General features: G+C 40.4%; 1 protein-coding gene across 1 annotated transcript in view; it reads left to right on the forward strand.

The window, feature by feature from the left end:
• PHLDB2 (pleckstrin homology like domain family B member 2) overlaps positions 1-19,376 on the forward strand; it is a 90,981-nt gene that overhangs the window by 23,361 nt on the left and 48,244 nt on the right. The window contains exons 3-4 of the mRNA XM_052651140.1: positions 8,749-8,892; positions 9,923-10,060. Of these exons, the coding sequence (XP_052507100.1) occupies positions 8,749-8,892; positions 9,923-10,060 (282 nt within the window). The remainder of the gene's footprint in view (positions 1-8,748; positions 8,893-9,922; positions 10,061-19,376) is intronic.

Genomic DNA, 19,376 nt, shown 5'->3' on the forward strand with positions numbered 1-19,376 from the left:
TGCCAATTTAACTGGCAAGAATACTGGAGTGGGTAGCCATTCCCTTCTCCAGAGGATCTTCTGAACCCAGGGCTTGAACCAGGGTCTCCTGCATTGCAGGCAGATTCTTTACTGTCTGAGCCCCCAGGGAAGTCCCCTCCTCACTGGATCTGTATTGATCTGTATCAGTAAATCTGTTTCTCTTTGTTATGTTTATTTTTTTAGGTTCCACATACAAGTGCTAATATGCAGTATATATCTTTCTTTTGCTGACTTATTTCACTAAGCATAATATCCTCCAGGTCCATCCATGTTGTTGCAAATAGGAAATTTTCATTATTTTTTATGAACAGTATTTCATTGTCCATTTTTACCACATCCTCTTTAACCACTCATTTGTTACACTTAGGTTGCTTTCATTTCTTGGCTATTATAAATAGTGTTGCTATAAACATTGAGGTGCATGTATCTTTTCAAATTACTGTTTTTGGTTTTCTTCAGATATATACCCAGGATTGGGACTTGCTGGATCATATGGTGGTTCTATTTTTAGTTTTTTTGAGAAAGCTCTATGCTGTTTTCCATAGTGGTTTGCCAGTTTACATTCCCACCAGTGGCGTACTAAGGTTCCCTTTGATCCACATCCTCACCGACATGTGTTGTCTGTGAACTTCTTGATGATAGCCGTTCTGACAGGTGTGAGCTGATCTCGCCGTGGTTATGATGTGCATTATTCTGACAATTGGCAACGTTGAGCATCTTTTCCTGTGCCTGTTTGCCATCTGTATGTCTTCTTCAGAAAACTGTCTATTCAGGTCTTCTGCCCTTTTCAAAACAGTTGTTTTTCTGATATTGAATTGTATGAGCTGTATATTTTGAATATTAACTCTTTATTGGTCGTATCATTTGCAAGTATTTTCTCCCATTCAGCAGGTTGTCTCTTCATTTTGGTGATGGTTTCCTTTGCTGTGAAAAAGACTTTTAAGTTTAATTAAGTCCTATGTTTTGAGGGGGAGGGGGTTCCCTTGTAGGTGACTCTATTTTTCTCTTGCTGCCTTTAAAATTCTCTTTTTAATCTCTAGCTTTTGCCATTTTAATTATGATATGTCTCAAAGTGGGTCTCTTTTGAGTTCATCTTCTCTGAAACTACCTGTGCTTCCTGTACTAGAAATCTGTTTCCTTCCTCAGCTTTAGGAGCTTTCAGCCATAATTTCATCAAATACATTTTCGACCCCTTTCTCTTTCCACCTTCTGGGACCCCTGTAATGTGAATGTTATAACACTTGATGTTGTCTCAGAAGTCCCTTGGTTTGCTTTTCTTTTTGCTATTTATGACTGGGTGATTGCATTATTCTCTCTTCCAGATTTCTCATGTGTTTTTCTGTATCACCTAACCTGCTATTAATTCCTTCGAGTGTGTTCTTCATTTCAGTTATTGTATTCTGGAGCTCTGTTTTTTAAAATATGTTTTAGTTCCTTGTTAAAATTCTTATTCTTTGTATCTTTTTTTTTTTTTACCCATTTCAGTTAACATTCTTATTACTAATACTTTGAACCCTTTTATCTGGTGAATTTTTATCTCTGTTTCATTAGGGTTTTCTTCAGGTCTTTCTTCCTCCTTGTTCTTTCATTTGAAACATTTTCCTCTGTATTCCCTTTATGTTTAACTTTATGAAATTTGTTGATATAGTTACCTATCCTAATCTTAAATGGGGTATCCTTGTATGTGAGTGCCCCTATGCGGTCTGCAAGTGCCCGGTGGCTTTGGTGGGAAAAGCTGGATCTGCAGTGAGCAAGGATCCCATCTTCTCCTGGGGTGGCAGCTGTCACTTTGGTGAGAGGTAGGGCTGGAGATGGAGGGGCTAGAGCCACAGCCAGGGGCAAGCTGTTTTCTCCCATGTTCAGTGGCTGTCACTTCCCTATCTGGGTGTCAGCAGAGCTCAAGGTGCTGGACCAGAAGCCCTGAGGGTCAAGTCCAGGCGGGTTCCTTTTCTTCTAAATGTGCACTCCCTCCCCCGAATACAGCACCTCTGTCCTGGTGGGGAGCTGCTCAGGAGCAAGAGAAGCTAGATCAGGCACTTGTTGCAGACAGGAGCAGTTGTGGGAAACCAGCCAGACTCTCCACACTGTTTTCAGTCTGCTTCCTCCCCCTTGTTCCCTAGAGCAGGCAGGCATGTGCGCCCGCTCTTCGTGAGCAGAGTCTCGGCTTCTTAAGCCCTCCTGTAGTCCCACAGTTTTCAAACCAGCTAAGGGGACTTGTCTTCCCTGGGTTGGACCCTACGGCCGGTGTGCCCTAACTTCACAGGGGTGATCTCTGAGCCCGTCATATCCCCCTCCTCCTCTGTGTCCTGCTTGGGGCATGGGTCCTGCTTGCTTTCATCTCCTCTGTTCCTGCCCGATTCCATGTGGGTCTTTACAGCCTTGCTTGTAGCAGAGCCTTTCCTCCAGACTCCTGTTTGTGTCCAGCTAGAGTTGCTATACATCCAGATGTATCCTTGATGTGTTCGTCAGGATGCTGAGCTCGGCCTCCTTCTACTCTACCATCTTGATCTCCCTTGTCTTGTCACTGATTTTTTAAAAAATTCTTTGTCTCAGTACTAGGAGCTATTGTGGTGGTAAGGACATGAGTCTTTTATCATGAGTCGTCTTCCTCTTGACATTGTTAATGACTGTTTCAGATATATTGGACATTTATCAGTTCAGTTCAGTCGCTCAGTTGTGTCTGACCCTTTGCAACCCCAGGGACTGCAACATGCCAGGCTCCCCTGTAAACTCCCGGAGCTTGCTCAAAAACTCATCCATCGAATTAGTGATGCCATCCAACCATCTCATCCTCTGTCATCCCCTTCTCCTGAAAAGGTTGTGTAAAGAGTTTCTATTTGTCCTCCTTGCTTTCCTAGAGTATCTCCTATTATTTACATCTTGCCTAAGTATGATGGTGGGCTTCCCTGCTGGCTCAGATGGTAAAGAATCTGCGTGCAATGCAGGAGACCCAGGTTCCATCCCTGGATCAGGAAGATCCCCTGGAGAAGGAAACGGCAACTCACTCCAGTATTCTTGCCTGGAGAATCCCATGGACAGAAGAACCTGGTGGGCTACACAGTCCATGGGGTCGCAAAGAGCCGGACACGACTGAGCGAGTAACACACATAAGTATGGCACATTCATCAAAATTGATGAACCAATTTTGATATACAGTATTGACTAAAGACCGTAGTTTACAGTAAGGATGTCTTTTCATATTGTATGCTTCCCTGATAACTCAGATGGTAAAGAATCCACCTGCAATTCAGGAAACTTGGGTTCAATCCCTAGGTCCCTGGAGAAGGAAATGGCTACCCACTCCAGTATTTTTGCCTGGAGAATATTATGGACAGAAGAGCCTGGCAGACTACAGTTCATGGGGTTGCAAAGAGTCAGACATGACTGAGCGACTAAGCATACACACACTTCATAGTGTATGGTTCTATTGGTTTTGACAAGTGCAATGTGTAATATGTCCATCGTTGCTGTCTCATACATAATAATTTCATCACCCTAAGAATCTCCTGGATTCAACCTATTCATTTCTCTTCTCTGCTCTCATGAAACCTTGTGAGCCATCATTCTTTTTATTGTCTCTATAGTTTTGCCTTTCCCAGTGCAACAAAACTTTTTGACTGAATGTTTCTAGTCAGAAATCTACCTACCTATAGAGTTCGCCCATGTATTCATCAGGACTCTGCACTGTTCAACCCTTCTTTCTTCTAATGACTAGAAGAGTCATTCTCAAAGGAGAGTAATTCTGAATAGGACTTCTGTCTCTCCTGCCAGAAAGTTGCAATGGTTAGAAACTAGGATGTGGGGTAGAAATCAAAAATTATTGGTGTTCAGGCAAAGTAAATGACCATCATTTGAACATCCGAGCTGTTGTCATCAAACATGGGGCTTCCTGTACTTTTTATCTTAAATCCTTTCACTCTTTTCCTTCAGGGATCTGCCAAACTTTTGTTAAAACAGTGAGCTGTGTGCTCTGAGGACTAACTTTTGGGAGACCAGTTTCCCCCTGAAGGGCTTCCCAGGTAGAACTAGTGGTAAAGAATCTGCCTGCCCATGCAGGAGACTCAAGAGACCTGGATTCGATCCCTGGGTTGGGAAGATTCTCTGGAAGAGGGTGTGACAACCCACTCCAGTATTCTTGTCTGGAGAATCCCATGGACAGGGAAGCCTGGCGGGCTTCAGTCCATGGGGCAGCAAAGAGTCTGACACAACTGAGTGTCTAAGCACACACACACACACTGCTTCCTCCTGAAGAGGGCTGTGACAAGAAAACTTGGATATAAATGAGCAGATTTTGACAGATGTTTTTCATTGCCCCAGTACACTTCTGGGAAATAGGAGGACTTTGAAGGTTGGAACATCTTCCTTGCAGCACACAGCAGAACGTTGTGTCTCCTTTAGAGACAGGAAGCATCAAGGGAACCTCTGGGTACCACACAGCAGCATAGACAGAGTGCAGCTGAGAGGCAATGGGTTGGTTCCAGGGAACGGGTTTTTCATTTTTGATTCTCTGAAGACAGACATGTGTTAACTTGAGACAGGAGATGGAAAAATCTTTAAAAAAAGAAAAAGTCTTTTTTTTGTTTGTTTTAAATGCTCTTGCTCTTTGAGTGTTTTTGGATTATTTACTTAAAGTACAGTATTTGTTATTATCAATCTGAGGAGTAATGGAGAAGAATGTGAAAAACACAAAGATTTTAATGACATTTAGAAAGCCTGAAGTTCACCATTTTTGACTTTGCTTTTATCTAACACTTAAAGATGCAGATGACCTTGGAAACATGCTCTTTTTAATTGGCTTTATGAATCTGTCTACCACCACCTGAGGTGAAAGCTGAAAACAGCTCACTCTTTTTTTTTCCTTGCAGTTTTATTGATATATAATTGACATACAGCACTGTATAAATTTAAAGGGTACAGCCTAATGACTTACATGTTTTGCAAAACGATGGCTGCAATAAATTTAGTTTATTCTATCTCCTCGTGTATTTGCCAAAAAAATATTTTTTTCTCTTGTGAAAACTTTTCCACTCTTTTTGAGTAATCATGTAATCATTCTGTCTACAGTGGAAACCTTTCACACTTGCAACCCACTCTGATCTCAAGAGGTTTCTAAGTTAATCTATCTGAATTTTTTTATGGTAATGTATAAGGTTCCACTGAGAGTGAAGTGTTTTAATAAAATCATATATTGTGCATTCCCAGATATGCTGTTTTTGAGTTAATTCCATCCACATGCACACAGAAAGGGAAGACAGGAGTAGGAACAAGACAATTTCTATTTACCATGACCCCCCTTTTTTGCATATTTCTTTTTAGAAACCTCTTGAGATCAGAGATCTGCACACACACACACACACACACACACACAAAAGGAAGGGTAGATGCAAATTGTCTTGTCCCTCCTGTCTCTCCTTTCTGTGTGTGTGCAGATGGAGTTAACGTAAAAACAATATATCTGGGTATGCACAATATGTGCTTTTTTAAAAACATCACTCTCAGTGGAACCCTGTACATTACTATAAAAAAATCAGATAGATTAAAATTCCACCTTTTTCTGTCACCACAAGCTAAAGCTGTTTAGTGGCTACCACACCCTTGGGACTCTTTTGTTTTTTATTTGGATATAAATGAGAGTCCAGTATCCTCATCCCTTTCTATTACAAACCAGAGTTTTAGAACGCCCCTTGAAGATTTTGCTTTTTATAAATAACAATAGCAAAAGTCAATACCTAGATAACTTTTACTGCAACAAACAGACTGTCGAGTTGTCTTTTATTAGACCTATTGTGATAAATTTTCTAGAAATGTTGAGTTATACAGATACTTATAAGTGCCACTGTTACCTATCAGTATAGTTTTGCAGATTGTTCAGGTTTTCTTTTCTTTTGATGCTTTGCTTCCACCAGTGAAAGATATTTTTAAATCATGTTGGAAGTTGAAACCTAATATGAAATGTTGACCCAACAGGATACTGGCCTTCTTGAGGCTTTCCTGCTAGGATTACTCCTCGATGATTTAGGAATGCCATTCACTACTGCAGGCTTTCCTCATGCCCTAAACCTGGCCACCCAAGTGTTAGGACAATGAAATTCATTGTCTGTGAAGAAAGGTCACAGGTTGTTTTATTAGTTGATAAGATGCTGGATTTAAGATGACAGTTTAAAAGCTAAATATCAGCAAACAAATAAACAGAGGGCTTGAAAGGCCTTCTAACCTTTGCTCTAGTCAACCTGAGATGTGTAACTTTTCAATGGTTAAATTTTGAGAAGCAGCAAAGTAGGGTTAAAAATGAAGAATATTAATAAAGAATAAAGAAATGGACATGATGCCTCTCTTTTTACAGTAATGTTTAGGATTGTTAAGTACGTTAAATGAATTTAGAGACACAAAATGTTAATGGTTTCTTTGGTTAATTTTTTCTTTTTTCTCTTTGGTTAATTTGAATGTTATTTTCGGTGGTTGATGAGTAATCTTCAGCAATTTATGTATTATAACTTGGCTGCTGTTTCCAATTTCCAATTGTGAAACTATATAATCATTGATTTACTGGTGCAAAGAAATTGCTTTTTTTTTCAAAAAGAGATAAAATTAAATAAATAATGCCTATATTGGCATCCCTTGCCTTATAGAAAGACTGGTCTCCACCAGGGGATATCCAAAATAACTAACTTGAAATTCTTGAAAAAAGAAGCTATTTTCTTTTTTTTTTATTTTTTATTTTTACTTTATTTTGCTTTACAATACTGTATTGGTTTTGCCATACATTGACATGAATCAGCCACGGTGTACATGAGTTCCCAATCCTGAACCCCGCTCCCACCTCCCACCCCATATCATCTCTCTGGATCATCCTCGTACACCAGCCCCAAGCATCCTGTATCCTGTATCGAACATAGACTGGTGATTCATTTCTTACATGATAGTATACATGTTTCAATGCCATTCTCCCAAATCATCCCACCCTCTCCCTCTCCCTCAGAGCCCAAAAGTTTGTTCTAAACATCTGTGTCTCTTTTGCTGTCTTGCATACAGGGTTATCATTACCATCTTTCTAAATTCCATATATATGTGTTAGTATACTGTATTGGTGTTTTTCTTCTTGGCTTACTTCACTCTGTATAATAGGCTCCAGTTTCATCCACCTCATTAGAACTGATTCAAATGTATTCTTTTTAATGGCTGAGTAATACTCCATTGTGTATATGTACCACAGCTTTCTTATCCATTCATCTGCTGATGGACATCTAGGTTGTTTCCATGTCCTGGCTGTTATAAACAGTGCTGCGATGAACATTGGGGTACACGTGTCTCTTTCAGTTCTGGTTTCCTCGGTGTGTATGCCCAGCAGTGGGATTGCTGGGTCATAAGGCAGTTCTATTTGCAATTTTTAAAGGAATCTCCACACTGTTTTCCATAGTGGCTGTACTAGTTTGCATCCCCACCAACAGTGTAAGAGGGTTCCCTTTTCTCCACACCCTCTCCAGCATTTATTGCTTGTAGACTTTTGGATCGCTGCCATTCTGACTGGTGTGAAGTGGTACCTCATTGTGGTTTTGATTTGCATTTCTCTGATAATGAGTGATGTTGAGCATCTTTTCATGTGTTTGTTAGCCATCTGTATGTCTTCTTTGGAGAAATGTCTATTTAGTTCTTTGGCCCATTTGTTGATTGGGTCATTTATTTTTCTGGAATTGAGCTGCATAAGTTGCTTGTATATTTTTGAGATTAGTTGTTTGTCACTTGAAGAAGCTATTTTCAATTTGTTGTATCTCTTCTTAAAATAATTGGTAGTCACATTTTGGCTGTGTGTGTGATCTAAATATTCCTTTCTTTTCTGGGCATTTTACTCTGTTCAGAGGTGTAAGTATGCCCTATCTCACTTAATTTCTTTCCTAACTTTCTCATTCCTTGTGAAAGATATCAGTTTTTCCATGACATAATTTTATGAATAATGGCCAATATCCTATTTCATGTCACAAAAGCTCATTGGCCCAGTTAGTGTCTTCATCAGTACATAGGAGAGACCAGTAAGTAGTGTGCTAATGCAAAAACTGAAACATGAAGTAACTTGGTATTAAGTATGTAATTTTAAATCATTCTGAGGGTTGCCAAAGTAATAAAGTAATACTGTCCTGCTTATTAACTTTATGGAACATATCAGTGAGGTGGGGCCAAATACCATGTCCCTATTTACCATCTTGTATTGGAAAGAATATAAATAAGAAGGATTGCTCGTTTGCAGATAGCCCTAGCAGTGGGACCCAGCAGAAGTTCTGGAGACTTGTAGGAAGTGTATTCCCTTGGAGACAGGAGAGAACATGGACCTTGTAATGAAGGTAGCAGACTGCCCAAGAGACATTCCTAAGGAAGATGTCAGCAGTCCCCTCTAGATTCTAGGTCTCTGCACTCCAAACTTTATCTGTAACCTGAGAGAAGTCGCTACAATCTCTGTGGACTATAGCTTCCTCATCTATATTACCTCTTAGTTATTTTGGTTTTAAAAGAACATGAATTTGTTCACTGAACCTGATTTGTAGAAACTTACCTGAGACGCTATCTACTGGAGGTCTATGGGAACATGCAGAGTTCTGAGCAGACAGTCACAAGGATGCTTTCAGAGTTCAAATAGACACAGACTGTGAAATGCTAGACTTGTGACTGCTTTATTAACTGGGAAATTCTGGCATTGAAGTGTGACTAGCCCTTTTATGTGTTGATTAATCACAGACCCCAGAGGGTATAAGTGAAGAACAAAGGATTCAGGAGTTGACTGCGATGGAAGAGACCCGGATAGCAATTCTCAACAACCTTGAGGAACTTGAACAGAAAATCAAAGATATAAATGACCAGATGGAGGAATCTTCCAGAGAGGTACAAACCACGAGTTCACTTATTACCCTCTCCCAATTTTCTTTCTTTTCTTCAGCTTAATCAGTACCTCTTAGGGCACAGGCCTTGGGGGGCCAAATACATAGAGGTCAACATGAGCAAATATTCATGGAATGGGTTCATATGTGGGGAATAATTGCCTTTTTAAAATGTTTTTGTGTTTTTATTCATCCAGTGAGATAAACATGTGAAGCCATTTTTAATATATGTTATGTAACTGACTTTGTCTTAACTGGTGTATGCTTTCTGACCTTCAAGATCTGTCAGCTGAGGTACCATATATTTAGACGTTTAAGCTCAAATCCAACATTTTTGTAAGCATGTTAAGTATGAGTTGAGTATCATCTTGGCACTATGGGGGGATTTACATGTGAATCAATCATAGGCCTCACTTTCCCGAGGTTTGCAAACCTCTAGAGGAGACAGACATATACCGTATAACTACAGTTAAAGAAAAGGGTGCTTTTTTCATACCTCCGTGGAGTAAGAAGGAGGCGCTCATTCTGCCCAAGAAGCATCTTCATGTCTGTTCTCACAGCTGATGCAGACAGCCCGTGTGTGGAAGGGAATGCTCATCTGTCATGTACAGACCCTGGAAGCCCCTCCTGCTGGCATCGCTGGAAATGCAGTGCTTGCTTGATGGACTGAGTGTAGTTTTCACTTTCTGTGCTCTAGGGACAAACAGAGATGGTGACTGCTCTCAAGATGATTCACACTTGAGCCTGAATCTAAGCAAATAGGCAAAATTATCTTGAGAAGTAAGCGAAAAGGCGGGGAAAAATTAAATTAAAAGATAGCCAGTTTTCTTAGCACGTATGTTCTGGCCTCCCTACTTTCTCATGTAAGAATTCTGAGTCTCGCATGGACTCTGGAGTGTTTTCTGGGCTCCATAATCTGACTGATAACAGTAGTACTTTTTGCAATTTGTACCTGTTAAAAATACACCTTTAAAGGAGGCAGCTGGAAATTTTCCTGATGGTGAAACATTTCTGAGCTTTGTTTGTGTCTTCAGCTGGATATGGAATGTGCTCTCTTGGATGGAGAACAAAAATCGGAAACAACTGAACTTATGAAAGAGAAGGAGATTTTGGATCATCTAAACCGGAAAATCACAGAACTGGAAAAGAACATTGTTGGTGAAAAGACCAAGGTAAAAAGGAAATTATATTCGATACAAATTTTGTGGGCAAAATGGTGGTCCCATTGATTAAACTTAAATGTATGAATTGTGGTTTTGGATTTGTGTGTCATGTTCCAGGAGACAGTGACACTAGAAAAAAGTCTTCAGATGAGGTAAGTCATTGCAGACTAAGAACCGTCAGGTACAGAGCAGCTGATGCTGAGGGGGTAGAACCTGCTTAATGTTTGAGCTGGTATTTGTGGCAGTTTACCCCTCGTGAGATGAGTGAATCGCTTTTTTCCATTAGCCTTTCTGCTCTTCTGATTCCACTTTTTTAAAAGAATCATTTTAGTAGTTTGGAACTTCTTTACTACTGGTGCCCTGCAAGGATGGCTTAAGCATATTCAAATATGGTTGCCTCATTTCTTTTCATTTTCCTGTGTATTAAAAAGGTGAATGGGAACCGTTCATCTCATCTGTCTTGCCTTGCCATTGGCTTCAATGCAAGTGCACCGCTCTTAGAAAAATACATTGGGGTTTTCAGGGGATCCTCACACACTGCCAAGTGAAAACTATGAAATACAGTTGACACTTATTTTGGAAAAAGTTTTACTTACACGTTTTAGGCCACAGCCTAAATGTTAGCTGATCCCTCCTAGGGAATATGGAGAATTACTTGCAGATTTTAGAATTCAGGGTAGTAATTGGGTTTTTGGTTTTTGTTGTTGTTTTCTGTTTATTTCTTCTGGAAAATATTTCATTTACTGTCATCTCAAATTCTAAGTCAGCTACAGCTAAACTCAGCCTAAATTAAAAATTAAAATTAAAATTTGAAAAACAAACAAACAAACAAACAAATGAGCTTACATTCTTTCTTGATCATCGAGTTCTCCTCTAAACTGAGAAAAAGAAAAAAAAATTTCAATTTGAGTAAATTCCACCGTTAATATATGGAGAGGATTTCTGCTGCATATGGCTTCCTTTTTAGGCTTCTCTTTGTTTGAAACCTATAAATAAAGGCATTTGATCTTGGTGCCAGATAGTGAGCTCAAAAATATATTGTCAGAAATTAAAGTCAGATTAAAAGCTACATATCAATTTCTTGGTTGCCTGCTTGTCAAGATTAAACTGCACATCTTTTTCATGTTAAAGTTTATGTATGTGCCTTTGAGCTCCAGACTTTGAAACAGTAAAGAATCCATTTGCGTAGTGGACATATTTTTCTTTAAAAGCTCAAAACCACATGAAAGCATTTATTGTCTAGTTCTGCTGAACAGCAATATTATGGTTTTCAAAGATTCTGCACTGATACAGCAAGGAACTTTTGTTGGAGTCATCAGGTGTCTTTGTTTTGGTGCTTGCTAGTATTTTACTGTTTATGTCAAACTGGAAAGCTTGTGGGACATAGGAATGGGGTATCAGATTCTCTGTGAACCTGTCTGCCTTCCCCATCCGTGTAGTTGTTTGTCTTTGTGTAACCCACATATGACACAGCCTGTAAATTCTACACACAAAAGTGAAGTAAGTTGAGTGCTAAATCTCACTTTTCAGGGCCAGTTGTGTTATATTCTCCAGACCTAAGGTAGAGATGGAACTCTAGTAACATGGGTGGAAACAAAGAGGAGGCTACTTACATTATTGTTCTTTATTGTATCCTTCCTATTATTATTTTGAAGAGAGGGGACAGTGGGGGCTTGAAGTATAGAAGCAGCTCACGCAGCTGTTAGGGGATTAGTCGGTCTCGGAAGGTGGGATTATTGTCTGTCATCACATGGTATGAAAAATGACAGAAACTGGCTTTGGGTGAGAGATTCCGGGGGAGAGCGAGGGAAGTGAAAACAGACTGGCCTAGATGATGTTACTGCATATTCTTGACAACCAAACTCAAACAGAGACTGAATACCTCTTGGCAGCATCACTCTTTCTCAAATAATGTTACTCTACTGTTTTATGGCATGGCTATTTCATACCTTCACTCTGTTCAAACTTCTAGTCCAATTTCCTCCGCTTGGCTCTGAGATGATCTCACCACCTACTTCACCACTACTTAGAAATTACGACTGAAGCGACTTAGCAGCAGCAGCATCTTCACAAAGAAAGGCTCGTGTTTGCGCGTGCTAAGTTGCTTCAGTCATATCTGACTGTTTGTGACCCCACAGGCTGTAGCCCGCCGAACCTCTCTGTCCATGAGATTCTCCAGCCAAGAAAACTGGAGTGGGTTACCATGCCCTCTTCCAGGGGATCTTCCTGACCCAGGGACTGAACCTGAGTCTCTTACGTCTCCTGCATTGGCAGGCAAGTTCTTTACCACTAACACCACCTGGGGAGCCCGAGGAAGGCTCTTTTCCCCTCAAAGACCCGTCCCTTTGGATGTACCCAGGGTACCGTCCCACCGTCTAGAGGTTTTTCAATCCTTCTGTTTCCAGCTCCCCCCATCCACTCCCTCTTTACTGGACCTATACCGCCAATATGCCAACATTATTATTTTTAAAAATTGGTTCAGGACGGGGAACACATGTACACCCATGGCTGATTCATGTGAATGTATGGCAAAAACCACCACAATATTGTAATTAGCCTCCAATTAAAATAAATAAATTTAAATTTTCAAAATTATTATTATTATTTAAAAATAAAGTTCCTTCCAGCGATTATCTTAGCTAGTTTCTCTTCAACATAGCTGAGCTTTTCAAACAGTTTTCTCAGTACGCTGGATGATATCTTGCTCAGTTAGCTGTTCCTCCCATTCTTGTTTCCCTGCTCCATCAGTTGCTCCTGTTCGTACTGCTGCCTTAGTGCAGCCTAACCCACCTGCTGGGCGCTTTTCAGCCCTCTTATGAGCACACTTCTGTTCAGCATTCAAGATAAGGGACAACTCTTTTCCTGGGCACTACCCCCTACCCAGCCCCTTTGCCTCCAGGTACCACACTCTTCTGGCTTTCCTTCTTGTCCTCTTACTCTTCTCTCTGACATTTCCATCTGAGTTCCCCTTGCTTCTTCCTCTGCCTCTGCCCAGCCAGTTGTTAAGAGTGTCTCTGATCTGAACCACCTTCTTCTTTTTTTTTTTTTTAAAGCAAGATCAAACTTTCCCAGAAGTTCACGGAAAAATTCTGTGCCCTCTCATTGGTCTGAATTAAGATATATGCCTTGACTCATTCTCTTTTTTGTTGAAAAGTTGAGGTGTAATTGACATATGATATTAGTTTCGGGTATCAACATAATTATTCAATATTTGTGTACACTGTGGAATGATCTCCACAGTATGTCTGGTTAACACCCGCCATCTCTTGTTGAGAACTCTCTGCTCTTGTATTTTCACATTCTTTTATAGCCATAGCTTCAAATAACCTGTATGCACTGGTGACTGTCAAATGTATGTCTTTAGTCCACAACCTTTTTCTGTACTTCTGACTCATATCCTGTAGCCCAGCTGATATCTCCACTGAGAGATTTCTCAGGTATTTCCAGCTGAACACCCCGTAACTGAACTCTTGATCTCATCTTTCCCCTTGCCTTCCATACACCTCCCCTACTTCCAATCCTGCTTTTCCTCTAGTTTGCCCACCAGGAAGTGGCATCATTATACACCTATATGCCCAAACAGAAACCTGGAAGTAGATCCTAATATTTCTTTCTCTATCAACCCCACTTATAATTGATTACAATGCTATTTTTCAGTTACTTTAACTTCTCTGCATCTCCCCTAATAGCATTCTCTTCAAAATCATCAACATTTCCTTTTGAGTTCCATTTCCCTTTGCTTCCCTTCAGCCCATTTTCTTCACAGCAGCCAGTGTGACTTTTTAAAAATATAAATTAGGTCACATCGTTCTGGTTTGTATTCCCCTGTATTTTACATGAACCTAAATTCCTTATCTATCCTGACTGTTTATATTACTTTTCTCCCCTCTGCACATCATTCACATGGTGGCCTTCTTTCTATTTGTTCAAAGATCCACCCCACCCTCTGCCCCTGCCAAGGTCCCTTGCAGATCAGCTTGCCTTGCCTGGAATCTCCTTTCCCATATTCTGTGTCTGGTTGGCTCTGTCTTTCAAGGCTTGAGCTCACTGTTAGTTTTTCAGAAAAACTCTACCGGCCCTTTCCAGCTCAGATGATGTGCTCTCTGTTCTATCAGTCCTTTCACAAATCACATTTTATCATTTATATTTGTTTTGGTTTTGTTAGATATGTATTTCCCTCTCTAGCCTGTGAAATAGAGGTAGGCACTGTTACCCACTGTTTATCCAGCTCGTAAGAGGTGCCAGAATACCGCCCAGTATTCTTGGGGAATATTGTCCTTGGATCTTCTGCTAACGGCGAGTCCTAGCTGAGTCTGAACAGAAACATGCAGCCAAACACCTGCTTCAGAGCTACGTGCAGCCAAGTTTCAGGACAGCTGGGATGGTCTGTCCAAGTGCTCATGCCAGGCGGCTCGTCAAGCCAGGGCGTAAGACAGAAGAAGGAAGTGGCCTTTACCCTTTTGGATCTCGTTTCCTTTCCCATACACCTGTTGCTGTTGTCAGATATAAACGGTGAAATGAGAAAACCAAAACCTGAAAGATATCCCTGTTGGGCAAACTCCAATTCAGATGTCGGCAGCACATCCTGTAAACCTGGCTCTCATTTTTTGAGACAAGGCCTGGAGCCATAGGAGAAAAGTTTAATATCACATGAGAGTTCAAATCCTGGTGTGAAATTATCGACATTGTTTCCTTGGCTCTCAAGATCAGACTTTAATGTTATTTCTTTTAGCTTATTTGGGAACTATCATTCTGTTTTCTGTGCTTAGTATAAATTGATGTATTTCATAGGTGACCACTATTATTATATGGTACTATACTATGCTCACTTGTGTCGGACTCTTTGCAACCTCATGGACTCCATGGAATTCTCCGGGCCGTACTGGAGTGGGTAGCCTGTTCCTTCTCCAGGGGATCTTCCTGGATTGAACCCAGGTCTCCTGCATTGCTGGCAGATTCTTTACCTGCTGAGCTACCAGGGAAGCTCAAAATACAAACTACAGACATAATAATATATGGACCTGGGTTCAAAATATAGACAGTCTTTAATTATGTATTTGTTGAATATATATACAATACATGTATACACACACGTATATACATGTATATATATCTATGTATTGTATGTATATGTGCATATACATATATGTGTACATATATGTACATATACACATATATGTACATATGAGTATATGTACAATACATGTTTGCAGTAGCTCCCTGGACTGCTCTTTCATTGCCCCTGTGGGTACCATTGCCAAGTCCATCAGTGTGCCTGTTTCCAGGTGACTCTGAGCTGAAGGCCGTCTGCCTGTTGCGTTCTCAGACAGCAGCCACATCACAAATAGAGTCTCTATGAGCTTGGATGAACCCCAAACAAATAGAAGGATCAGGCTTGAACATAAACTCAAAGGGGATGTTTATTTGAAGCAGTAAGCTTAAAGCCATAGTATTTTCTTAGAGCAAGAGAAAGGAGAGAGACTCGTTAACCTCTGCACTGGAAAACTATTTTAGTTTGATGGGCTTGGTGACTGGGAAGCCACCAGAACTGTGAAGCTCAGTTTGGGCAGAGCTGGAATGGCTTCCCTCCCCCAGCGCTTCCGCTCTCTAAAGGCAAAGCATCATTGGACTGCTGGATGTCTTTCTGCATTTGTTTATGTCCATTTCCCTTCTGTCTTTGTCTATTTCTGACAACATAAAAAATTCAGAACCGAAAATAGCTTTTCAGTGTCTCTATTTTTGGATTATCTTCTCATTCCTGCCCCTGAGCATATGACAATCAAAAATTAGTTGTACTGAAATTAAATAAAATGGTTAAGGAAAGGCTTTGCTCACATAGTCTTGTTGAAGTCTCTCCTGTCACCCAGATGGGTCATCACAAAGCTCAAACCATCGTTCTGCTTAAAGATCTGTCCTCACACAGATAGATTGTGAGACTTTGTAGCAATCTTGGTCTGCATACTTTTGTAGCTAAACACACTTAAATGTGGGAGCTGAGGCTTAAATCACTCCATGCTATGCAGCGTGTTCCTGAGTGAAATTTCCTTCAATTAGTTGGCTAATTTTTCTATAATAAGCCTCATATCTTAAGTGGTTAATTGTATTCTCCATTGTCATCTTGCCAAAGTACCTGTTACTTCCTCCCCATCCTTCCTCTGAGCCAGGAGAAGACTGAGCCTGCCTAGAATTCCATGCAAAGTGTTAATGCCTGTTGGGTGCAGAGTCGCTGCCAAGTCACAGGCAGTGTTCAGAAGAGACCCAGCCCTTCCCGTGCCTCTTTCTTACATTTCAAAGTTAGCTCCCTGTTTAGAGGAAGTGGAACTATATTGTGGGATTTGGGGATTAAATGAACAGGATTCCAGATTAAGGTGATTTTTTTTTTCCTGATGATTGTTTGATTACATAAATGCATAGTGTTCTGATTTTCCAGTGTTTTCTGCACTAAACATCCATCAATTGTGCAATTAATATGTCAAAATCAATAGAAAAAAAATCCTCTGAAAATAATATAAGAATGTGCCTCTCAAGAAGGTTTTCAACAATTATTTTCCAGTGTTTTTCACACTAAACATCCATCAATTGTGCAATTAATTTGTCAAAATCAACAGAAAATAAATCCCCTGAAAATAATATAAGAATGTGCCTCTCAAGAGGGTTTTCAACAATTAGCATCTATGCACATAGGTCCATAATCTTTCCTCTACAATTCTGAAGTTTTGTAGGGAAAAAAATTTTTTTATAAGGTTGGCATCAAAACTTATGGTTGCAAAACTTGACTTGGACTGATATTCACACTTGATATGAATATTTATAAGTAGCAGCAGAAATAGAAGTATATTTGATTATAGGGTATTGCCCCAGACCTCACTGAAAATGCCATACAGTATATGCTTTATAAACTGTGTTACCTCTATTAAATGCAGGATATTCTGAAACCTAGAACACATTTAGCCTTGCAAATTTCAGATAAGTGATTTTGGCTCTGAAACAATTGCCTGATTTTGAACCTCTGAGAATGCATGCCTCTCAAACCTCCCCATGTGGTTTAGGAACTGGAAGGAAAGAGACTGGAAGGGGTATGGAGAGGACTTTGAATGGGCCATCCTTAAAAATGATGGCTTAGAGGGGGCTTTCCTGGTGGTTCAGTGGTAAAGAATCTGCCTGTAATGCAGGAGACATGGGAGAGTTGAGTTTGATCCCTGGGTTGAGAAGATCCCCTGGAGAAGGGCATGGCAACCCACTCCAGTATTCTTGCCTGGAGAAATCCGCATGGACGGAAGAGCCTGGTGGACTACGGTTCAGAGATTCGCAAAGAGTTGAACATGACTGAAGTGACTGAGCTCACACCCATGCACCCTTAAAAATGATGGCTTAGAGGGGCTTCCCTGGTGACTAAGTGATAAAGAGTCCACCTGGCAATGCAGAAGACACGGGTTTGATTCCTGGTCTGGGAAGATCCCCACGTGCTGCAGAGCAACTAAACCCTGCTCCACAACTATCAAGCCTGTGCTGTAGAGCCTGGGAGCCTCATCTTCTGAGCCCACACACCCTAGAGCCTCCGCTCCACAACAGGAGGAACCACCGCAATGAGACGCCCTCGCACTGCATTGAAGAGTGGCCCCTGCTTGCCACAGCCAGAGGAAAGCCCAGCGCAGCCACTAAGAACCAACACAGACAAAAATAAATAAAGTGACACATTAAAAAGTAGTAGCTTAGGTGTTATGAATTTCAACATACCTGTGCATCAATTGCAAACTTAACACAGTGTTTCAAGAAACATGGCTTCAGTACCTGTTTGTGCTGGATTCTGTGCTGAATACTTTGGAAATTACAAATATGAATCTTAATTTTTCAGAAGCCTTTATCAAGCTAACAGGGCTGCCAGATTTAGGGCTGCCAGGGGATCTTCCCAACCCAGGGATTGAGGCAGTCTCCTGCATTGCAGGTGGATTCTTTACTTGCCGAGCCACCAGGGAAGCCCCATCTGAAACATATTTAAAAGCAGGCTTTCCTTGTAGGTCAGATGGACAGAGAAGCCTGGTGGGCAACAGTCAATGGGAGTCGCGAAGAATTGGACATGACTTAGTGACTAAACTACCACCATACATTTAAAAAATCATTTGTTGTTCATCTTAAGTTCATCTACATTTAACTGGGTTTCCTCTATTTTATCTGGCAACCTTATAAACTAATGAAGTAGGCATCTTTACAGGGTAAACTCAAACCAAATATTAGTTAGATGTGGTAAAATTATGTTTTTATTGGCATTTAAGAATTTTCTGTGTAGTAGTGAATTTCTAATAGAGGCAGCAAGTTAAATTTCAGTTCCTTTCTTTGAGACTACAACTTAGAGAAAATGTATTGTTGTCTTTTAACAAGAGATCTGACAAAATAACGTCTTGGATTTTTAAGTTTATTCAAGATTATTGGCAACTCCTGTGTACATGTTCCGATAACTAAGGGTAAATTTATACCTTCTCTGGATCATTGGTATGATTAGAAGAGAGTCATTTTACTTCTGATCTTGAAATTTGTCTTTCCTCTTTGAAAGCATTTTGGATGTTGGAATCTCACAGTTCTTTTGGGGAGAGGGGTTCACTTGAGGCATTTAATCTAAAAGTTAAAACTTTACATTTGGAATTTTACTTATAAGAGAGGACTTTTATACTATGAAGGCAAGGTTCTAAGGTCAAATACCTTCAGAACAAAATTTGATGGATTCTGTATTTTGTCCTGAGTCTTCATCACAGAAATCAAATTTTAGTTCATTTTGTAGTTCTTTGGCTCTCACATTATTCTGGTTGGCTGAATCAGTGATTCTGGTTGCATCTGAGAAAACCTGGAGAAGTTTTTTAAATGTTTCATCCCTAGCCTTACAACTCTGGGAGACAGTGTATTTAAAAGCTCTCCCAGTGCATTCTAATGTGGTCCGGGCTGATGAGCACAGAACTAGCTAGACTGTACTTCATAGGGACAGTGATCAACTTACCTCTTCTCTCTTTCTCTAGTCCGTTTATAAATATTTATTGGCTGAGTGAATGAACAACTTCACTGAGAGTTGAGATATAGGCTCAACTCTATACAGCACTTTTTACTTTTATTTGCTGGTGAAAATTTTACCTTTGGCCCTGTATACACTTCAGGAACATCAGTCTTCAATACCCTAAATAGGCAGAATCTGGCAATGAATTTATGACCCAACTGGATTTCTGCCAGTCCATGTAGAGAAGACAAGGCAATTGGAAAACAATGGCGGCAGCCGTGTCTCTAGGGAAGTCATGTTCTGGTCTTTTTAAAATAAATGCCCCCCTGTACATCTGCATCT

Source organism: Budorcas taxicolor, chromosome 1 (genome assembly GCF_023091745.1).
Source record: "Budorcas taxicolor isolate Tak-1 chromosome 1, Takin1.1, whole genome shotgun sequence".
NCBI lineage: Eukaryota > Metazoa > Chordata > Mammalia > Artiodactyla > Bovidae > Budorcas > Budorcas taxicolor.